At 45.5% G+C, this 18,065-nt stretch overlaps 1 protein-coding gene across 2 annotated transcripts; it reads left to right on the top strand.

Annotated features, from left to right (window-relative positions):
* Window positions 1–149: 149 nt before the first annotated feature.
* On the top strand, window positions 150–17,386 carry UBR7 (ubiquitin protein ligase E3 component n-recognin 7). 2 transcript variants are annotated; one of them, XM_037504009.1, is made up of 11 exons: window positions 150–322; window positions 2,318–2,451; window positions 3,135–3,195; window positions 4,074–4,169; window positions 7,459–7,512; window positions 7,764–7,869; window positions 9,571–9,779; window positions 9,957–10,106; window positions 10,603–10,765; window positions 11,749–11,810; window positions 16,761–17,386. In XM_037504009.1, the coding sequence occupies exons 1-11, from the start codon at window positions 185–187 to the stop codon at window positions 16,920–16,922; spliced, it is 1,335 nt and encodes a 444-aa protein (XP_037359906.1). In that variant the 5' UTR covers window positions 150–184; the 3' UTR covers window positions 16,923–17,386. The 2 variants fall into 2 exon arrangements, with proteins under 2 accessions (XP_037359906.1, XP_037359907.1); XM_037504010.2 differs by having other exon boundaries at window positions 15,122–16,803.
* The last annotated feature ends 679 nt before the right edge of the window (window positions 17,387–18,065 follow it).

Raw genomic sequence — 18,065 nt, 5'->3', positions numbered from 1 at the left:
CGCGCGCCGGAGGCGGGAGAGCGCGACTTCCGTTGTGCGGGAGTCGCCCCGCCCCCTCCGCGGCTCGCTTTCTTGGGGATTGGCTCCCGGCGCCGGGCCCCGCCCCCGGCCCCGCCCCGCCCCCGCCCCCGCGGCCGCTTTCCCGCCTCTGCCGGCGGCGCCGCGGTCCGGGTGACAGTTGGGCATGGCGGGCGCCGACGGGCCGGCGGGGCTGGAGCCCGTGGTGTCGCTGGTCGACGTGCTCGAGGAGGACGAGGAGCTCGAGAACGAGGCGAGCGCCGTGCTCGGCGGCAGCGACTCGGAGAAGTGCTCCTACTCGCAGGTGGGCGCGCGGCGCGGCCTCGCCCGGCCGGCCCCGCCGCCCCCCCCGCCGGACCCCCCCGGACCCCCCGCTGGCCCCCCGACCCCCCCGCCGGACCCCCCGATCCCCCGCCGGCCCCCCGACCCCCCCCGCCGGAACCCCCGGACCCCCCTGCCGGAACCCCCGGAACCCCGCCGGCCCCCCCGCCCCGCGCGGGCCCCGCTCCCGGGGCGCCCGGCCGACCCCGGCGTCCCCCCGCCCCCCGGCCCGCGACGCCTCTGCCGCGCGGCCGCGTCCCCCGCGGGCCCCTCCGCCGCCCGAGGCGGGCCGGGCCGGGCCGGGGCGGGGCGGGCGTCCCGGCCCCGCTCGCCCGCCCGGGGGCCCGGCGGGATCTGGGGGGACGCGGCCCCGCAGCCCCCCGCCGCGGCCGGGCGGGAGCGGAGCCCCGGGGAGGCCGCGGGCAGGCCCTGCGGTGGCTCTGGTTTGGGGGACTCGCCCCCTATTCCTTCCGGGGCACAAAGACGGGGCCAGCTGGGGAGGGCGGGGCGGGGGGCGGGCCGGGGCGGGGCCGGCGCCGGGGGGGGGGGGACCTGCTCGGACCCCACGGCGTCCCTCGGAGGCTCCTGGCGGCTGCTCCTTAAAGCCCGCGTGGAAACGGCCCCCTGGGGCGCGCGGGCGGCACCCGCTTGAAGCTGCCGCCGCCTGTGGCGCGAGTTCGAGCCCCGGCCAGGGAGAGCCCCTCGGGGCGCGGCGGACCCCTCAGCGGTGCGTCTCCGCGGGCTGCCGCTCTGCTCCCCGCTCTGGCCCTGGTGAACCCCTCACCGCCCCATACCTACCTCTGGCCTGTACCTGGTTCTTTCATAGATAAAAATCTTTAAAGTCTGTATGTAAAGTATTTTTGAAATGTAGTTAGCTTTGTACCACAGACTCTCCTGCAGTTTTCCTTGTACCACATAAACGGAAAATTGCCCGTTATGTTTACACGGGGGGAGGGAAGCACACGCATGCACATCCCTCCGTCAAGAATAGAACTTGACCGGCATTCCAGAAGCTTCCCTGTGTCACCCGCCTTTCTGGAGGAGGGTAACGGTTATCAAAATTTCTAAAAGCATTGCCTGCTTCTCCGCCAACTTTCGGAGACATTTCAAATTTACAGATAAGCTGAAAGAATATAACAGACACTTGTGTACCTTTTACATATGTTCACTTTACCATAATTTTTTAAAAAGATTTATTTTATTTATACAAGAGCCAGGGTACAGGCCAGATGTGTGGGAGGGTGAGAGGATTCACCAGAGCCAGAGCGGGGAGCAGAACAGGCAGACTGACGAAGTACACTGCTGAGGGGAGCGGCGGGCGGCAGGGCAGGAGAGGTCTGCCGTGCCATGTGGGACCCTCGCTGGTGGTCGGGGATGGAGCCGGCGCTGCGGAGGCTGCGGGCAGCTTCCCATCCCAGCGCTCAACCACCGGCGCCACCAGGGAGGCCCCTACCACATTTATCTCTCTGCTATATACACATTTACCCTCCCCAACCATTTGAAAATAAGTTACAGATACTGTGACACTTTATCTCTGAATATTTTAGCATGCATTTCTTAAAAATCAAAGGAGTCTTTTTAACACAATGAATTTCTCTTTGGTGGAGTCACAAGCATTTTCCACAATTTTAAGTGTGAAATTACTTATAGGCTTGGTACATTCATTTACATTTTAGTGTGTTAAAAGTTAAGCAAACCAGCTTATTTACAGCTGACTGGAAATTTAAGCTATCACTTTAAGAAAAAATTGTTTGAAAATAAGCACTGGTATAGCACATATAAGTGATATGAATATTATATGCAGTACTGTTTTTTTACTATGCTGTCAGCTTTTTTTGGTCTTAATGGTTTGTACAGGAACATCTTGACCACAGATAACCTGATTTTAGTTATTTCTCAGATCATAGCATGAATATTTGGTAACTATGCTATCTTTCATTGATTTATTCTCTTTTTTTCCATTTTGGGGCTCTTTCAGGGCTCAGTAAAGAGACAAGCACTGTATGCCTGTAGTACCTGTACCCCAGAGGGAGAAGAACCAGCAGGAATTTGCCTGGCTTGCAGTTACGAATGCCATGGAAGTCATAAACTATTTGAACTATACACAAAAAGGTAAAGACAGAGATACGGGCTGAATGCTTTTTAAATGTTTATATTCCCATTTGCACTTGCTTCTTAATCTTGTTTTTCCACTCAAAGTATTTGTGTACTGATAAAATTTAATATATCGATTGTTGTTTTATGTAATATAGTTGTAGGGAATTTTTCCCAAGGGCCTTATTGTATTTATGTGAGTATATGTGTGATACAGTATTTTCTCTGCATATTATTTTCCAGAATTAGTGAATCTTTCATTGTTACTGGCATTGAGAAATTGCAGATTGGATACATGATCAGCAACCAAGGAAACTTTCTAGGTCCTAGAAATGAGTTGACAAGAAAGAGGCTATGATATGAGTTTAAAGAATAAGTCATTAGGTTTAAAATAAAAAATGGGGGCCTCCTCGGTGGCCTAGGGGTTCAGTCTCAGTGCTATCACCAACGCAGCCCACCGCAGCAGCCTGAGTTCATCCCTGGCCAGGGAGCTAACCCATATGTGGCACAGCGGACCTCTCCTGTCTCCCATTTCTCCCCTCAGCAGTGTATTTCAGTAAATCTGCCTGTTTCCTCCCCACTCTGTCTCTGGTGAATCCTCTCAACCCTGGAGCCTCTGGCCTACACCCTAGTTCTTCTCTGCATAAATAATAAAATACTATTTTAAAAAATTAAAATGGATTCTTCTTCCTTTGTTTCAGGAATTTTCGTTGTGATTGTGGTAACAGCAAGTTTAAAAATTTGGAATGCAAATTATTTCCTGTAAGTAAGCTCTGGAACTGTAAATGCATTGAAAGTAGCTGAGATTGATAATTGCCCTAGTGAATAAAAACCAACTATTTTCCAAAAAGGAAATTTTTATGCTCATTCTTTGCAAATGGGCAAGTCAGTATTAGACTGTATACCATTTTTTTACCTTTCTGGAAATCTATGTAACCTTTCAGAGCCTACATTATAGATTGTAATTAATATAACAGGCTTTAGGGGGAAATGTTCTTTAAAGGGATTCAGGTCTAATTATTAATAATTATTGGTTACGCTCATACTTTGAGGATTTTAAAGCAAAGGGTATGATTTTAAAAACTGAATAAATAAAACTTGGTAATAATGAACATGGGTTAGATGTACACAGGAGTTTTTCACTGATTTTTGACTAATAAAAAATATGTTTATACAATTACTTTTAGTGAAATAACAAACAAAAGTAAGGAATTTTATATTGTTCAGTTGTAATTGCTCCTCTCCTGAAGGTTATTTTGAGATGGTTTTCTTGTCTGTGTTTTACCTCCTATTAACCTGGGGGCTTTAGTTAATCACAGCTGGGCCTTTGAAATTTTGGGCCAATGTCAGTTTACATGGGTTTATAATTAAAACTTATAATTAACTTTTATCACCTTTTATTAAATGGGCATACTTGGTTGCCTCCAATTACTACAAAGAAAATTTTATTTTTTACCTGTGTCCTAGAAAAAGTATCCCTTTAATAGGAGTAAATTGTTTTTCTTTGTACTTTGAAAGTTAAAAGCCACCTTCTGGAGCTAAGATATTTAATGCATAAATTTATTGAATGCACACATTTCATGATACATGAAATTATACTTAAAATTAGAGCATGCTATAATTGAAATTATGTATTTCAGGACAAGGCAAAGGTAAATCCTGGCAATAAGTACAATGACAACTTTTTTGGATTGTACTGCATTTGCAAGCGACCTTATCCTGATCCAGATGATGAGGTGAGAGTGTTAGAGAATCCCACCCAAGACTGTGTCATTTCCAGACTTTGAGGCTATTTGGGGGAAACTTAGGGGTTTTAGGTTTATTCCTAAAATAAAAGGATTTGAAATAAAAGGATTGAAAGGATTTTAGGTTTATTCCTTCTTATGAATCTGAGATGGAGCTATAATTGTATAGACCAGTTATTTTTTTCATTTTTGTATCATGAGAATAAGATATTGGACAGTACTTTTCCAAGACCAGGATTTCCCACCTCCTCTCTTTTTGCCTGCCTGTTTACTTCCCTAAACACTTTCCAATAAATAACCTTTAACTTCTTGCCTCCCTGAAAGGAAAGAAATGGAGTGTAGGCCTCCCCGGTGGCGCAGCAGGTGGAGCACAGCTCTGTGAGGTGGCGCCAGTTTGATCCCCACCAGCCAGGGAGATTCCCACATGGCGTAGCAGACCTCTCCTCTCTCGCCCACTGCTCTCCTCAGCAGTGTATTTTGTTCCAGAAGCCTGTTCTTCTTCCTGCTCTAACTCTGGTGGATTCTTTCACCCTCCCGTGCCTCTGGCCTATACTCCAGTGCTTGTATAAATAAATAAATTAAAAAAAAAAATGGAGTGTACACATTGAGTCATCTTAAAATTTCTGATAGACATATACAACATTTATTTATTTATTTATTTATTTTTAAAGATTTATTTATTTATACAAGCACTGGGTACAGTCAGAAGCGCGGGAGGGTGAGAGAATTCACCAGAGCCAGAGCGGGGAGCAGAGCAGGCAGAAGGACCGAAGGACACTGCTGAGGGGAGCAGCGGGCGGCAGGAGAGGTCTGCGCGCCATGCGGGACCCTCCTCCGGTGTCCGGGGAGCAGCCGGGGATCAAACCGGCACTGCAGAGGCTGCGGGCAGCTTCGCAACCCAGCGCTCAACTGCTGCGCCACCAGGGAGGCCCTCTTTTCAGTATTTTAAAGAAAGCCGCAGAGAGCATCTTTGTACAGCAAGGTAGCTGCGTATACTCCTGCATTTATGTAGAACAGACATGATGAGTCAGAGGATATTTAAATTTAAAATTATGATCATATCTACCAAAAGTTCAATATGTCTTTTTTCCCAACATTCTTGTTGATCCAGCATATTACAAATCTTTTAAAATTTTGCCATTCTGATAAATGAATAGTAACTTTAAATTTTTGCCATTCTCTGATCAGTGTTTTTTGGACATTTGTATTAACCTCTCAGAATTGTCCTTTGGCCCCTATTTTTGATTGGGTTCTATTTGTGTATTACTAATTTGAATGAGTACTTTTTATATTTAGAGAAGTTAGCCTCTGCCTTCTTCCTTGCTTTCTATTTGTCTTGGGACTGTAATTATTGAACCAAATTGAATAGAGGAACACATCTAAGATATCTTTGAATTAACAAAGATAAAACCTTAAAAAGTGGATATTTTGGGCCTCCCCTGGTGGTGCAGGCAGTTGAGCGCCACGCTTGAAACTGTCCACAACCTCTGCAGCGCCGGTTCGATCCTGGCTGGCCAGTGAGGGTCCTACATGGTGCGGCAGACCTCTCCTGTCTCACCCGCTGCTCCCCTCAGCAGTGTATTTCGTCAGTCTGCCTGTTCTGTTCCCCACTCTGTCTGGTGAAACCTCTCACCCTTCCGCGCATCTGGCCTGTACTCTGGTTCTTGTATAAATAAATAAATCAATCTTTTTTTTTTTTTTTTTTTTTTAAAGTGGATATTTTAAGGTATGGGGTAAGGTACATAGCTGTTGAATCAAAAGATAATGAATAGGGCCTCCCTGGTGGTGCAGGCTGTTGAGCGCAGCTCTGTGAAGCTGTCCGCAGCCTCTGCAATACTGGTTCAATCCCCGATCCCCGCCGGCCGCCAAACAACCCACATGGCACGGTAGACCTCTCCTATCTCACCTGCTGCTCCCCTCAGCAGGGTATTTCAGTCAGTCTGCCTGTTCTGTTCCCCACCCTGTCTCTGGTGAATCCTCTCACCCTCCTGTACATCTAGCCTGTACCCCGGTTCTTGTATAAATAAATGTTTTTTAAAGATTTATTTTTATACAAGAACCAGGGTACAGGCTAGAGGCGTGGGAGGGTGAGAGGATTCACCAGAGACAGAGTGGGGAACAGAAGAGGCAGACTGACGAAATACACTGCTGAGGGGTGCAGCGGGTGGGACAGGAGAGGTCTGCCCCGCCATTCAGGTATCTCCCCGGCCGGGAATTGAACGAGCACTGCAGAGGCTGCAGACAACTTCACAGCGCTGTGCTCAACCCCCTGCGCCACCCGGGAGGCCCTAAATAAATAAATCTTAAAAAAAATAATAATTTGAGCAAGGCAGAAGAATGAGACTGCCATATGAACATACACAAATATTTACATACACACACATATGCTTTTTTTTCTTTTAAAAAACAGTAACAGGGCCTCCCCGGTGGCCTAGGGGTTAAGCGCTATCACTACTTTGGCTTGAGTTCTATCCCCGGCCAGGGAACTAACCCACACATGGCGCAGCAGACCTCTCCTGTTTTACCCACTGCTCTCCTCAGCAGTGGATCAGTAAGTCTTCCTGTTCTGCTCCCCACTCTGTCTCTGGTGAATCCTCTCACCCTCCTCCCCCTGCCCCCACACCTCTGGCCTACCCCCCGGTTCTTGTACGCAAAAAATAAATATTAAAAACAACACAAGGAAAGGTCAAACTTTGGAATGTTAAGTTTAGATGTGAAAGCCTGCAAATAAAAGGATAATCATTCCAAAAAATAGTCTATGCCCTTAAGTATATAAACTTCCTAGTACCAGAATTTAATTAATTACTCACATTAGAGAAGCTGTTTCCGTCTACATTAGGAAGAGATTGGAGCATCTGCTTTTCAGTTACTTGACAACATGGTGCGTAGAAAGTCCCAGTTGTCACAGTTTACACTGGTCAATCTATATTTCTTCCCTCAGTCTGGGATTCTGTATAAGAAAACATTACATATTTCTAAAGTTGATGAGAATCAAATATTAATAACTAATATGAGTTTTATTAATTGCTTGAAAAGTGCTTATCTCAGTGTCACTCTCCTGTAACACCTGTTCATGCAGAAGGAACTTCTTTGGCTCCTGATCTGGCTCTTTTTCCCTGTCCCCTTAACTATAGGCATATGGATAAAGAATTATTTAACATCCCATTCTATTGTGTGCCCGATTTCCCTCACAGAATTCACTGTATTAACACATATAACACTACCATTATTAACACTAATTGTGTAGCACAGCATTAACATTCATGCTTTCCCGTGTTAGATTCCAGATGAGATGATCCAATGTGTAGTCTGTGAAGACTGGTTCCATGGAAGGGTAAGGAAAATTTTTGCCTTTTAAAGCCATTGTCTTCACAAGAGATCTTCTTTTGAACTCTTATATTTTAACAATTTTTACATATATATATATATATATAATTTACTATGAGGGTAATCTGGTGTTACTCTTCTACAAATAAACTATAAAGATATGATCAATGCACTATTACAGTATTTGTTTATAAAATAATGAGCATTTTGGATAACTGGAAGATCACGAGAAAGTTGTTTGGTTTTCTGTATCCACAGCATCTTGGTGCCACTCCCCCTGAGAGTGGGGACTTTCAGGAGATGGTGTGCCAGGCTTGCATGAAACGCTGCTCTTTTTTATGGGCTTATGCTGCACAGCTGGCAGGTAGGTATCTTTGTGGATTCCTGACGAGCCACAAACACATGCTGGTGAAAATGTATGTTCAGTCCAGAATTTTTAGCGACTATTCTTAACTCTGAGGTACAAAAGAAAGAGTAAGGTATGTTCCTGCTCCATAAGGTGCTTATAAATTGGTTGGGAGACTACTACCAAGAGCAATCTGTGTTTAAATGGCATGGTTATGGTTGGGTATGGTTGGGATGACAGATTATGGGATAGATCTTTTGACTGATACTTGGAAAGATGAACCAAAATAAGTTGTTCTTAAAAGTAAGACATGCTATTGACTGGGGAGGGTTGATGAGACAGTATATCAAGTGCTTTTATTCTGCACTAAGAAATTAACCCCAAACAACTACCAGCAATGAAAGGTCTTACGGCATTAGATACTTTATGGGTAATGCGATATGTGTTACTCAGTTTATTTTTAAAGTGATAATTACTCATAGTCTCTGATGCTCTGGCCTCATGTTTTCTTGCCCTTTTTACCATTAGGGAGCATTTCACTGTACAAATCACAAGCAGCATAGCAGTGTAGGATCTTCTACACTTTTGATTTGTCTCAGAGTCCTTAAACTCAGTGTACCCTCATACCTTTTCCAGTTATATGTCCCACTTTTCACTGGACCATCTACATTTCTCATTCATCAGGTTTTCTTAGTTGATTTTCCTTTTCTCCTCCCCTGACAGTAGGTGGCCTCATCCGTTAACTTGAAATACCATCATGCAACATGAGCCCCCTTATCATTTTTCTTCTCTTGTCACAGTATCTGTTTCTACACCCATCCTTTTTGATTTCCTCCTCATTAAAAAAAAGGTTGGGGGCCTCCCTGTTGGCTCAAGGGGTTAAGTCTCAGCACTATGAAGCTATCGGCAGCTACTACAGCACGAGTTCAATCCCTAGTCAGGGAGCTGACCCACATGGCATGGCAGACCTCTCCTGCCTCGCCTGCTATATTTCAGTAGATCTGCCAGTTCTGCTCCCACTCTGTCTCTGGTGAATCTTCCCACACCCCCCCCCCCGCCCCGCATCTCTGGCCTACACCCCAGTTCTTGTATGCATAGATAAATCTTTTTAAAAAAAAAAAACTTTGGGCCTCCCTGATGGCGCTGACGGTTGAGCGCCGCACTGTGAAGCTGTCCACAGCCTCTACAGCGCAGGTTCGATCCCAGCCGGCCAGTGAGGGTCCCACATGGCGTGGCAGACCTCTCCTGTCTCGCCTGCCACTCCCCTCAGCAGTGTATTTCATCACTCTGCCTGTTCTGCTCCCCACTCTGGCTCTGGTGAATTCTCTCACCCTCCCACGCATTTGGCCTGCACCCCAGTTCTTGCATAAATAAATAAATCTTTAAAAAAAAAAAAGGTTGGTTGTTTTTCCAAAACTACCATTCTACCTGTCTTTTCAGGTGACTGTCTCCCGACCATCTCTTACTGTGTGAGTTATCTCATATCTCCTCATCTACTGTCATTTTCTTTCTCCTTTACATAGAAAGGGCTTACATAACAATTGAGCGGGTTTGTTGTTTGTTTTTTTTTACATTGTTGATATTTCCATTTTCATTACTCTAGAGACTGATTGACTTTTACATTTTCTGGATTCTGAAGTGTTTTTTAATCAGACTAAGTGTGTGTGTGTATTTTAATCAGTCTAATAGGTGTGTGTGTGTATTTCATTGAATCCATAGTAACCAAAGTACCTGCCGAGGATGATGGGTTGGTGCTGAATGTTGATGGAACAGGTGATCATGAAGTTATGAAACCTGAAAATGGAGCTCATCAAGATGGTACCCTCAAAGAGGATGTTCCAGAACATGGGAAAGATGTTGTCAAGCAAGTTAAAGCAGAGCAGACTAATGAGCCATGTACCAGTTCTAGTTCCGAATCAAACCTCCAGGTAACATAAAATATGAGCCATAGAAGAAGAAATAAAAGTTAAGCAAATCAATTCAATTGGATTAATTTAATTGGATCTCAATTGTCCCCTTTGCCTAAAGAAATTCTTTTATAAAATCTAGACTATGAAAACTGTGATATTTTATAAAACACACTTCAAAGCTTAATTTTATTTCAGACAGCATTTAAGAATCAGCATCTCAACACAGAATCCCAGTCTAGCTGCAAACTTCAGGCGCTTAAAGCTAAACAGTTTGTAAAGAAAGACACTGCCACCTATTGGCCCTTCAACTGGCGTAGCAAGTTGTGTGCCTGCCAAGACTGTATGGTAAGTACCTGCTGAATTGCTAGTATGTTTTGTTTACAGATGCTTAAAAAGTGTATTTATGAAATTGATATTAGGAGTACAGAGAACTTTAAAATTTTCTAATTTAAGCAAATTTATGAAATGGCATTTGTAATCTAAATACTTGTGGGAGAAATTTAGAACTGTGCAATACTTTTATTTATTTCATCTTATTGGGAAATAGCAATTCTTATATATTTTTAATCATAAGATTGCTTGGAAACACAAATTGCTTGAAACTTACAGTAAGCCAGTGGTTTTTAAAGAACTCCTAGACCATATAATATCTTTTGGGAAGTTGGGAAATTTTTAAGTGATTTGAGCAAAGAAGAGTAAATCACTCAAGCAACTCTATGCTGAAAGACCCAGGCTTTTCTAGCTGTTATTCTAAAAAAAATTAAATGAAATTTTAATGGTTTTCATGGCTTTCTGAGATGACATCCTGTTCTAATGGGGAAACTGATTTTATTTTTTAAAGAAAATGTATGGCGACCTGGATGTGCTGTTTCTGACAGACGAGTGTGACACCGTTCTAGCTTATGAAAACAAGGGCAAGGTTGACGAGGCCGCTGACAGGAGAGACCCTTTAATGGATACTCTTAACAGCATGAATAGAGTCCAACAAGTGGAACTTATTTGTGGTAAATAATGTTTGTCTGAAATGTTTGTCGTGACATTCATAAAGTTTCCTTCACTTTTAAAAAAACATGAATAAGGGGGATGACTAGTACCTGCTGTTTTAATTTCATACACAGGTTTGAATTTGGATTGGGATAGTAGGCCTCAGCTGCACTTAGCTTAATTGTAATATTGCTGGGTATGGCTGCTATTCCCAGTGAATCAGGGTGCGTGAGAGAATAATTAATTACATGCTTGAGAAAACACATGTACTACTTTGTGTAAGGGTAGATCTTTCAGTAAAGAATAATAGAAAATCAGTTTCTTTTTTCATCCACTGAGGTAATTTTCATTGAGTATTGCTTTCCATTTTTTGGAGCAAAGCACGTGATCTTTGACACAGTTCTTGAGGTTGCTTCAGTGTTTCACAGGAAACCACGAGAGGGGAAAATATTCCCAAACCTTTAATTGCATGCTTTCACATTTTTTTCCCCCTGCATGCCAACTGAGTTTAATGATTTCCATTCTATTTCTTCTGGGATACCACCACTTATGTGCCCCTTTTATGGCATTGAGCATTTGTTTTTTATTTGTAACTTTGATTACTTTCCTTTTGACCTTAACAGTCTAGCTTTTTGAGGACAGAAGCTGCATTTAAAAGACTTTTGTAGCCCTCTACAAACTGTTCAGTGAGTTTTAAAGCATATGTTTCAAGCTTATATCAAGTCCTGGAATTCAGAGAAATAGGAAAATATTTTTAATTCTTTGGTATTTTTGGGAATGACAGTATGTATGATTTTTGAGGATTTTTAGAAAGAGGGTCCCTGAGAATCAAAATGAGGCATAAGGGAGAAATTTGGGAACAAGTTTCTCTGCGGGTGTCACTGAGAAAAATGTAAACTTAATTTAGTTAAATGTCAGTGGTAAAGAAATATTTTGCTCCTAAAAGCAAATGGCCCATCTAAAGTTAAGTAGGTTAAGTACCTTTTTTGTTGTTTTGCTTTAGAATACAATGATTTGAAGACTGAACTTAAAGACTATCTCAAGAGATTTGCTGATGAAGGCACAGTAAGTGGAATTTTAAACATAGCCCTGTATGTTTTGAAGAAAGTATCTTCTTTGATGAAAAAAATCTCTGTCCATCTGAAACTGGATACTTGGGAGTTTAATATAGGAAGACCTAAAGGAACTGAATAAGAAATGGTGACGCCCCAAAGGACTAGCCAGCCTGGGAGCCTTCCCCAGCTCTCGGCTGGAAAGAGCGGGCCAAGGACTGTTGGGAGTAACTGTAGTTTAGGAGAAGCCACTGGACGAGACCATTGTCTGCCTGGATTCAAGCAAGGACCCTTGGAGGAGGAAGGAAAAATGACTAAGCAGGAAAAAATTACAGCCAGACCCCTTTTCTGGGATTTTGAGTTCTAGAGCTTAAATAGGAAACTTTTTATAATAGGGGGTTAAAACCTCTCTTGCTAAATAGTCAAGTTCCTTTGTTAGGGTGACATGATTCTACAATGTGTAAAGTTTTAAGATAATCATCCAGAGAAGTTTGCAGGTCTTTCCTAACCCATTATTCATACCTTTGTGGCAGTGTCATTTTTTTTTTCCAAAATACTTTCATCTTCCAAAGGCAGCTGTTAAACAAAATTTATCTTTTCTTTTCATGGCCTGAAGTTGCCCTGAACAGTGAGTATTTTGCTTTTCTGTGGCCAGATGTGCAGATGGAATTAGACATGGATCTGACCGACTCTCAGGAGTGCCCCGACACTTACTTGCCTTTTGGGAAAGTCTCTGCCAGCCTTCTTTGGTCTTCTTCTTCTTTCTCACACATGTGGGAGGAACTCCTGACTGCCTCACTTTCTGGAGCAAGGTCCCAGTGCTGCTGCTCTGCAGATCACTTGCAAAAAGCTTATACTCTTACTGGTTTTCTCATTTTTCAGATAGTTCCTCAACTGTCAGGGTCAGTTTATTTGGATGAGAGTAATCTTCCTACTTCCCACAGTTCTTGAATTACGGTTATTCTTGTTTCTGTTGCAAAGCATACGCTCTGCTCAATGCAGACTCATGTTTCTCTCATGTCAGAACTAAGAATGCCCATGGGCATGTCCCCCCGAGATGGGATCAGGCTGTAATGTAATCTGGAGGGTGTGGATTTGAGAAGAGGAATCAAGAGTTGGGTGCACATCCAAGCGCCATCCCGCAGGGCTGTACCGTCAGGGCTCGGGTGTAAGGGAGTTTCAGAGACTCGGGCAGGGAGATGGGCAGAGTTTAAGTCCTTTGCTGTGAAACTTCGGATTGTTTCCTAAGTTTTCTGTATGTTCGTGATTGTGGGCAAAAAGTCTCCTGACTGAAGGCCCTAGTGCTGGCTGCTGGAGGGTCAGCAGATACCTCGTTTCTTAAGGTGACTGCGTTGCTGAGTCAGGCTGTGTAATTTCCACTGGCAGTCTCAGCCCGGGAGCTGGAGACAAGGGAGAGCGGATTCCACCGGCGCGACACTGCCAGCCTCTGCACCGGGACGGAGCTGGAGCGTTTCAGATGTGTCAAAGCACATTCTCTTGACTCTGCTCTGTGCAGCCTGTGGGCTCGGGGCTTTGTTCACTTCACCCACCCAGGCACTTAACGTAACACACCGGTAGATACGTTGTCGTTGCCGTTCACATTTGAAACCATTTTATTCACCGTCCTTAGACCTTCAACACACGGACTTTTGTTAGTGCTGAAGCCCCTCTGTAGTCTTGTGCCCGATGGGGTGGTTTAAAGGGACAGAAACTATTATTTTTTGTTTGTTCTGTGACATTACTAACTAGATCTTTATACAAACGCCTTAAGTTCTGAACGTTCTGCTACGAGGAACTGCCTTTTATTTAATGTTTGTGTCTCACTATAAATAAAGTAGAGATTATAAGTTTTCTGAGACAAGCCAGTAAAATCATGTCCTACTAAGCCCAAGCTCCCCCACCACGTTCCTACCCTGTGCTGTGGCCAGTTCAGGGCGTCCGGAAACGCCGTGCTCGCCCTAAGCCATGTGCCTTAGCTCTCCTCCCGCAAAGCCCTTGCAGGAGAAATTGTTTCCTTTTACTGGCTTTCCGTCATGAGCCACAGTAGGCCAGATCTTTCATTTTGGAAATTCCCAAGTATCCTGATAGTCAGCATTTTATGAGTATAAATTTCCAAGCCATTTAGCTGAGCACAGCAGAGCCAGAGCGGCGCCGGTGGTGGGTCTTAGCCACCTGCGTGTTGGATCTGCTGGGGGGTCTGATTCCTCACGGGTTGTGAAACCGGCCTATCGGCTAAGGCCTTCGGTAGAGCCCTGGCAGCTTGTTAGCGCTTTTATTTGGCTTAGTGGCTTAATAAGTATTTGATCTCACCCCAAGAGAGTTACTCACGTTAGGCGCTGCCCTCCTGTTCCTCAGCAGTAGGTGCCCTGCGGAGGGAGGAGGGGGGAGCAGGAGGCTTCACTTTGTACTTGTCTCCTTCCCCTCAGGCCCCACCCGCACTCCTCCTTAGCGAGGAGCTTGTGTTCCTTCTGTCACGAAAAAGTACATTAACAAACCTGTCTTGTGCTGGCCTTTAGCCAGTCATTCTTGGGGTGAGCAGGGACTCCTTCCGCGGGTGCCCAGTTTACATTTTATCCATATTTTCCATCATCTCTTTCTTATTTTTGATGTTATTTTGTTAATATGAATACCTTTGTTTGGGTGTTTCAATCCTTTTCCCAACAGAATGGAGTATTTTTTTCATTTCTGTAGCATAAAACGGATATTCCCTTTGTTAAAAGCAATGCTTCTGTAGTTTCACCAGTTATTTCCTGTTTCTGCAGCAGCCATCTTTAATCTCGCTGTTAGAGGTTTTTGGTGTTTTATGTGTTTGGTTTTGTTTTTGGTAACAAAGGAAGCACAAATCTCAAGGCAAAACTTTAGACTTTGTTTTCTGCAGGTGCTTATCCCAACCTGAAGGACATTCCAGAAAGTCAGCTGTGGTAACAGGGGTGCATGCAGTGACTTGGGAGACCTCTAGGGTTCTCAGTCCTTACCTGGCTCTGCTGTTCTTCATTTCAACTAATCTTTATTGAAAACTTACCCTGCGCCAGGCGGTGTCTAAGGGACCGCGCCTCATCTGATCTGTAAATGACCTGCTCGGGAGGTGCCGATCTCATTCTGGATGAGGAAGCCGAGGTCGATGGCAGAGCCTGCTCTTTGCACACTTAGGATGTTACGCTCCATGTGGTGTGACCTGAACAGGCTAGTTCCCCAGCCTGGGGGCGCCCCTGGAGGACGCATGGCCGCTCTGTGATCCTCAGCAGCAGCGTTTGGGAATGCACGAGAGAGGCTGTGCTGGTCTGCCCTGTCCTTCCCGCTCCTAACGTTTGCTTTTCATAACAGGTGGTTAAGAGAGAGGATATCCAGCAGTTCTTTGAAGAGTTTCAGTCAAAAAAGAGAAGACGAGTGGACGGGATGCAGTATTACTGCAGCTAGCCGGAGTGCGGACCCTTCCCCGCAGGCCCACCCCGCGGAAGGGCCACTTGCTGTTCTGGAATAAAGGAGGCACATTTCACAGTTGTTCCTCTTTTCCTCTTCTCTGCGAGGAGGCCTCCCCTCCCCTCCCCTCCTCCTCCGGCCTTGAACTTCCTTCTTACTGCAGTCGCCATGTTTGTGCTGATTTCACAACCAGCATTCCTCTTCCTGACTCAGCTATATGCAGCTCATTGCACAGACTTCAGCTCCCCTGTCTACCCAGGGCTATTCACTTCTAAGTTTTAAGACATTTGGTTGGATTTTGAAAGAGTAAATTAATTTCTTTTCTAATGATTTGTTCTTTAACTCCCAAATGTGTCTACTTTGCCTCAGAGCTGTTGTCTTCCAGGCCCTGCTCTGTGGCGCCCACAGAAGATTCTCTTCCTGTCAGCTAGAACCTCTGTAGGTCCCCTCACCCCAGTGATCGTGGTGCCTTGCATCAAAGCTTCCTCAAGCCTGGTCTGCTCCTTCTCCCGCGTTCCTGCCTTCTGAGGTTTGGTCACGGCGTAGAAAGGCCCTGGGAGCTTGTCTCCTCCGGCCCAGCCTCCAAAGTAGCCAGGGTTGGTGGTTTTCTGGCCTGGATGTCTGTCACAGGCAAGGAGATTGGCTGATGGCAGGGTTGAGGAAGCCAACCTTTATTATAACCCTCACTGATAAATTTAAAGGGAGATTTTCATTCACAATTCTGCTGGCACGAGAATCTTAGAATTTCAGTACTGTAGTGCTTACCGGGCTTCCTGAAGAAAATTGCCAGAACAGAACATCAGTCCCTCTTCTGCTGCCTAGAAAATAGACCGGGTACTCCCCTGTGAAATCTTGGTGGTTTACAAAGTCCTCTGGATTTCTTTATATTATCAGGGATATTCTTACACGTATTTTAAAAATGGGCCTATTTTGATATTGTTCTGTTATAAAATTGTTATTAGAACTCAATAAATTATTTTTTCCCCCTTAACTCTATGCTGAAGAAAGAAGAGCCTGACTAGCTTACTTGAGGTGAACAGGGCACTAAGTGCCCTGATTTGGAAGAGGCAGACTGTGTGGAGAGATTCCCAGCAAGGCCCCAGCTGCACGATTGACGAGCTTTATGTACATAAATCCTAGTGCCCACCACTGGTTCCCTAATGACTACGAGAACTTCTTTTGAAGAACCTCATGGAATGTTGTATAAAACCCCATTTTCAAGGGATATCCTTTCAGTTGGTCTGAAACACCTTGAAAGACCCTCCGTCTGTGTAGAAAACACCCTTTGATAAACACAGAGCCCCTGGTCACGCTCCCTCTGCAGGAACAAGGGCTTTCTTGACAAAGATGACTCACTTTGAGACATGTGACTAAGCGTTTGAAGCTTTGGGACCACAAGTGTTTAATGTTCCTGATGTGGTGCGTCCAGCGTGCCCGTACACAAGAGCCCCCATCCCTGGATGAGATGCGCGAGGCCTGCAGTAAGTCAGGGCCTCCAAGAAATGGTTCAACCCATGTTTTTCTGCATCACGTCTAATTACAGATCCTCGCGGAAGAGCGACGTGTGGAGCTGGAAGCACTTGTGGCCACAGGAAAGGCTTGTGTTCTCCCAGCAGGCCTTGTAGGAAAAGGTGACAAGCCGGGGCGCCTCGGAGGTTGTTTACCACCCCTGCTTGGGAAGTCTTTCAAGTCTGAGATTCTCTAGCCCCGTCTGCAGGGTTGTACTTGTGGCCTGAAAGTTTACTTCTCAAACATTTGCTTGAACTCCCAGAAAGTTCCTTACTTCTTATGGCAGGTCAGGATCCAGTCCCAGAGGCGAGGCGTTACTCTGCAGGCACACAGCACCCAGTGCCGGAGGGCTTGTGTTACGAGAGGTACTGTTCCTTCTTTCACATTAACCAGAAAACCTCTTTTTTAACCTGTTGTTCACAACGCGTTTTCTTACTGACTGTATTAGACCATCTCTTCTTGTAGAGACTGAATTTGGCCAACATGTGGCAGTGGATATTAATGCATGTTTTATGCAAAACAAAAAGATACTAGTTGCTTTTAAGGAATTCTGACATTGTATGTGCATTTTTTTGTAGACTTGTTATTGGACTTACAATTACATACTTACTCTAATCAGGTTTCTGTAAAATTTAAATAAAGCCAATTCAAAATAGTGACTTACAGGTCGTTTTTAGTCATACTTAAATGTGTCCAGCCCCCCTCTGCAGGCGCTCAGAAAAGGAGTATATGAATCTACCTCACCGGTTATTCCTGCGCTGGGGTCCAGCCTGGTCCGGGCTCGTCTCTCCTCCCATTTTATAAGACGTGACCTGATCGGAGGTCGTGCCAGGAGAGCTTTGTCATTCTCCAGCTTCCCAACACCTCCTAGCCCCCCGCCGAGGCCTAGATGAACAGGAGAACAAAGAAACGGACTTGGCTTGTGACCCATCACAAATTGCGCGGGTCCTGCTGTGCGCAGAGGGCGAGGGCAGGCGCCCCCAGCCAGGGGGACAGGCGAGGCCACCCTCGCTGGGGCCGTTACTTCAAAAGTAAGTGAAGCCAGAGAGCCAAGGCAGAGGCCCTTCTGCCCCCACCCCCACCCCCCCTTCGCCCTTCCCGGGAAACTGCTCAGGCGAGGTGAGGTAAGCGCAGGTGAAGCTGCTCACCTGTCGGTGCCGGGACAACTGCACTTTTCCCGTCCCCCCAGAGGACGCCGGAAGAGCAGGAGACTGGAAGAGCAAGCCAAGTGGCTGCAGGACTGAGGCCACGACCTAGTTCAGCCCCCAGGGGAGGCGAGTGGTCGGGGGAGCGCGGGAGAACGGAAAGCCAACCGGCAAGGCCCCTGCACGCCTGCGAG

The sequence above is a fragment of the Talpa occidentalis genome, unplaced genomic scaffold, assembly GCF_014898055.3.
Source record: "Talpa occidentalis isolate TD23 unplaced genomic scaffold, MPIMG_talOcc4v2.1 talOcc4.11, whole genome shotgun sequence".
NCBI classification, from domain to species: Eukaryota; Metazoa; Chordata; class Mammalia; order Eulipotyphla; family Talpidae; genus Talpa; species Talpa occidentalis.
This window is presented reverse-complemented; position numbering and strand designations above follow the sequence as displayed.

Coding starts and splice junctions, on each gene's coding strand:
- UBR7 (XM_037504009.1), top strand. CDS start 185: ATGGCGGGCGCCGACGGGCCGGCGGGGCTGGAGCCCGTGGTGTCGCTG. Junction 7,513..7,763: donor AAGACTGGTTCCATGGAAGG/GTAAGGAAAATT, acceptor CTGTATCCACAG/CATCTTGGTGCCACTCCCCC. Junction 9,780..9,956: donor GTTCCGAATCAAACCTCCAG/GTAACATAAAAT, acceptor ATTTTATTTCAG/ACAGCATTTAAGAATCAGCA.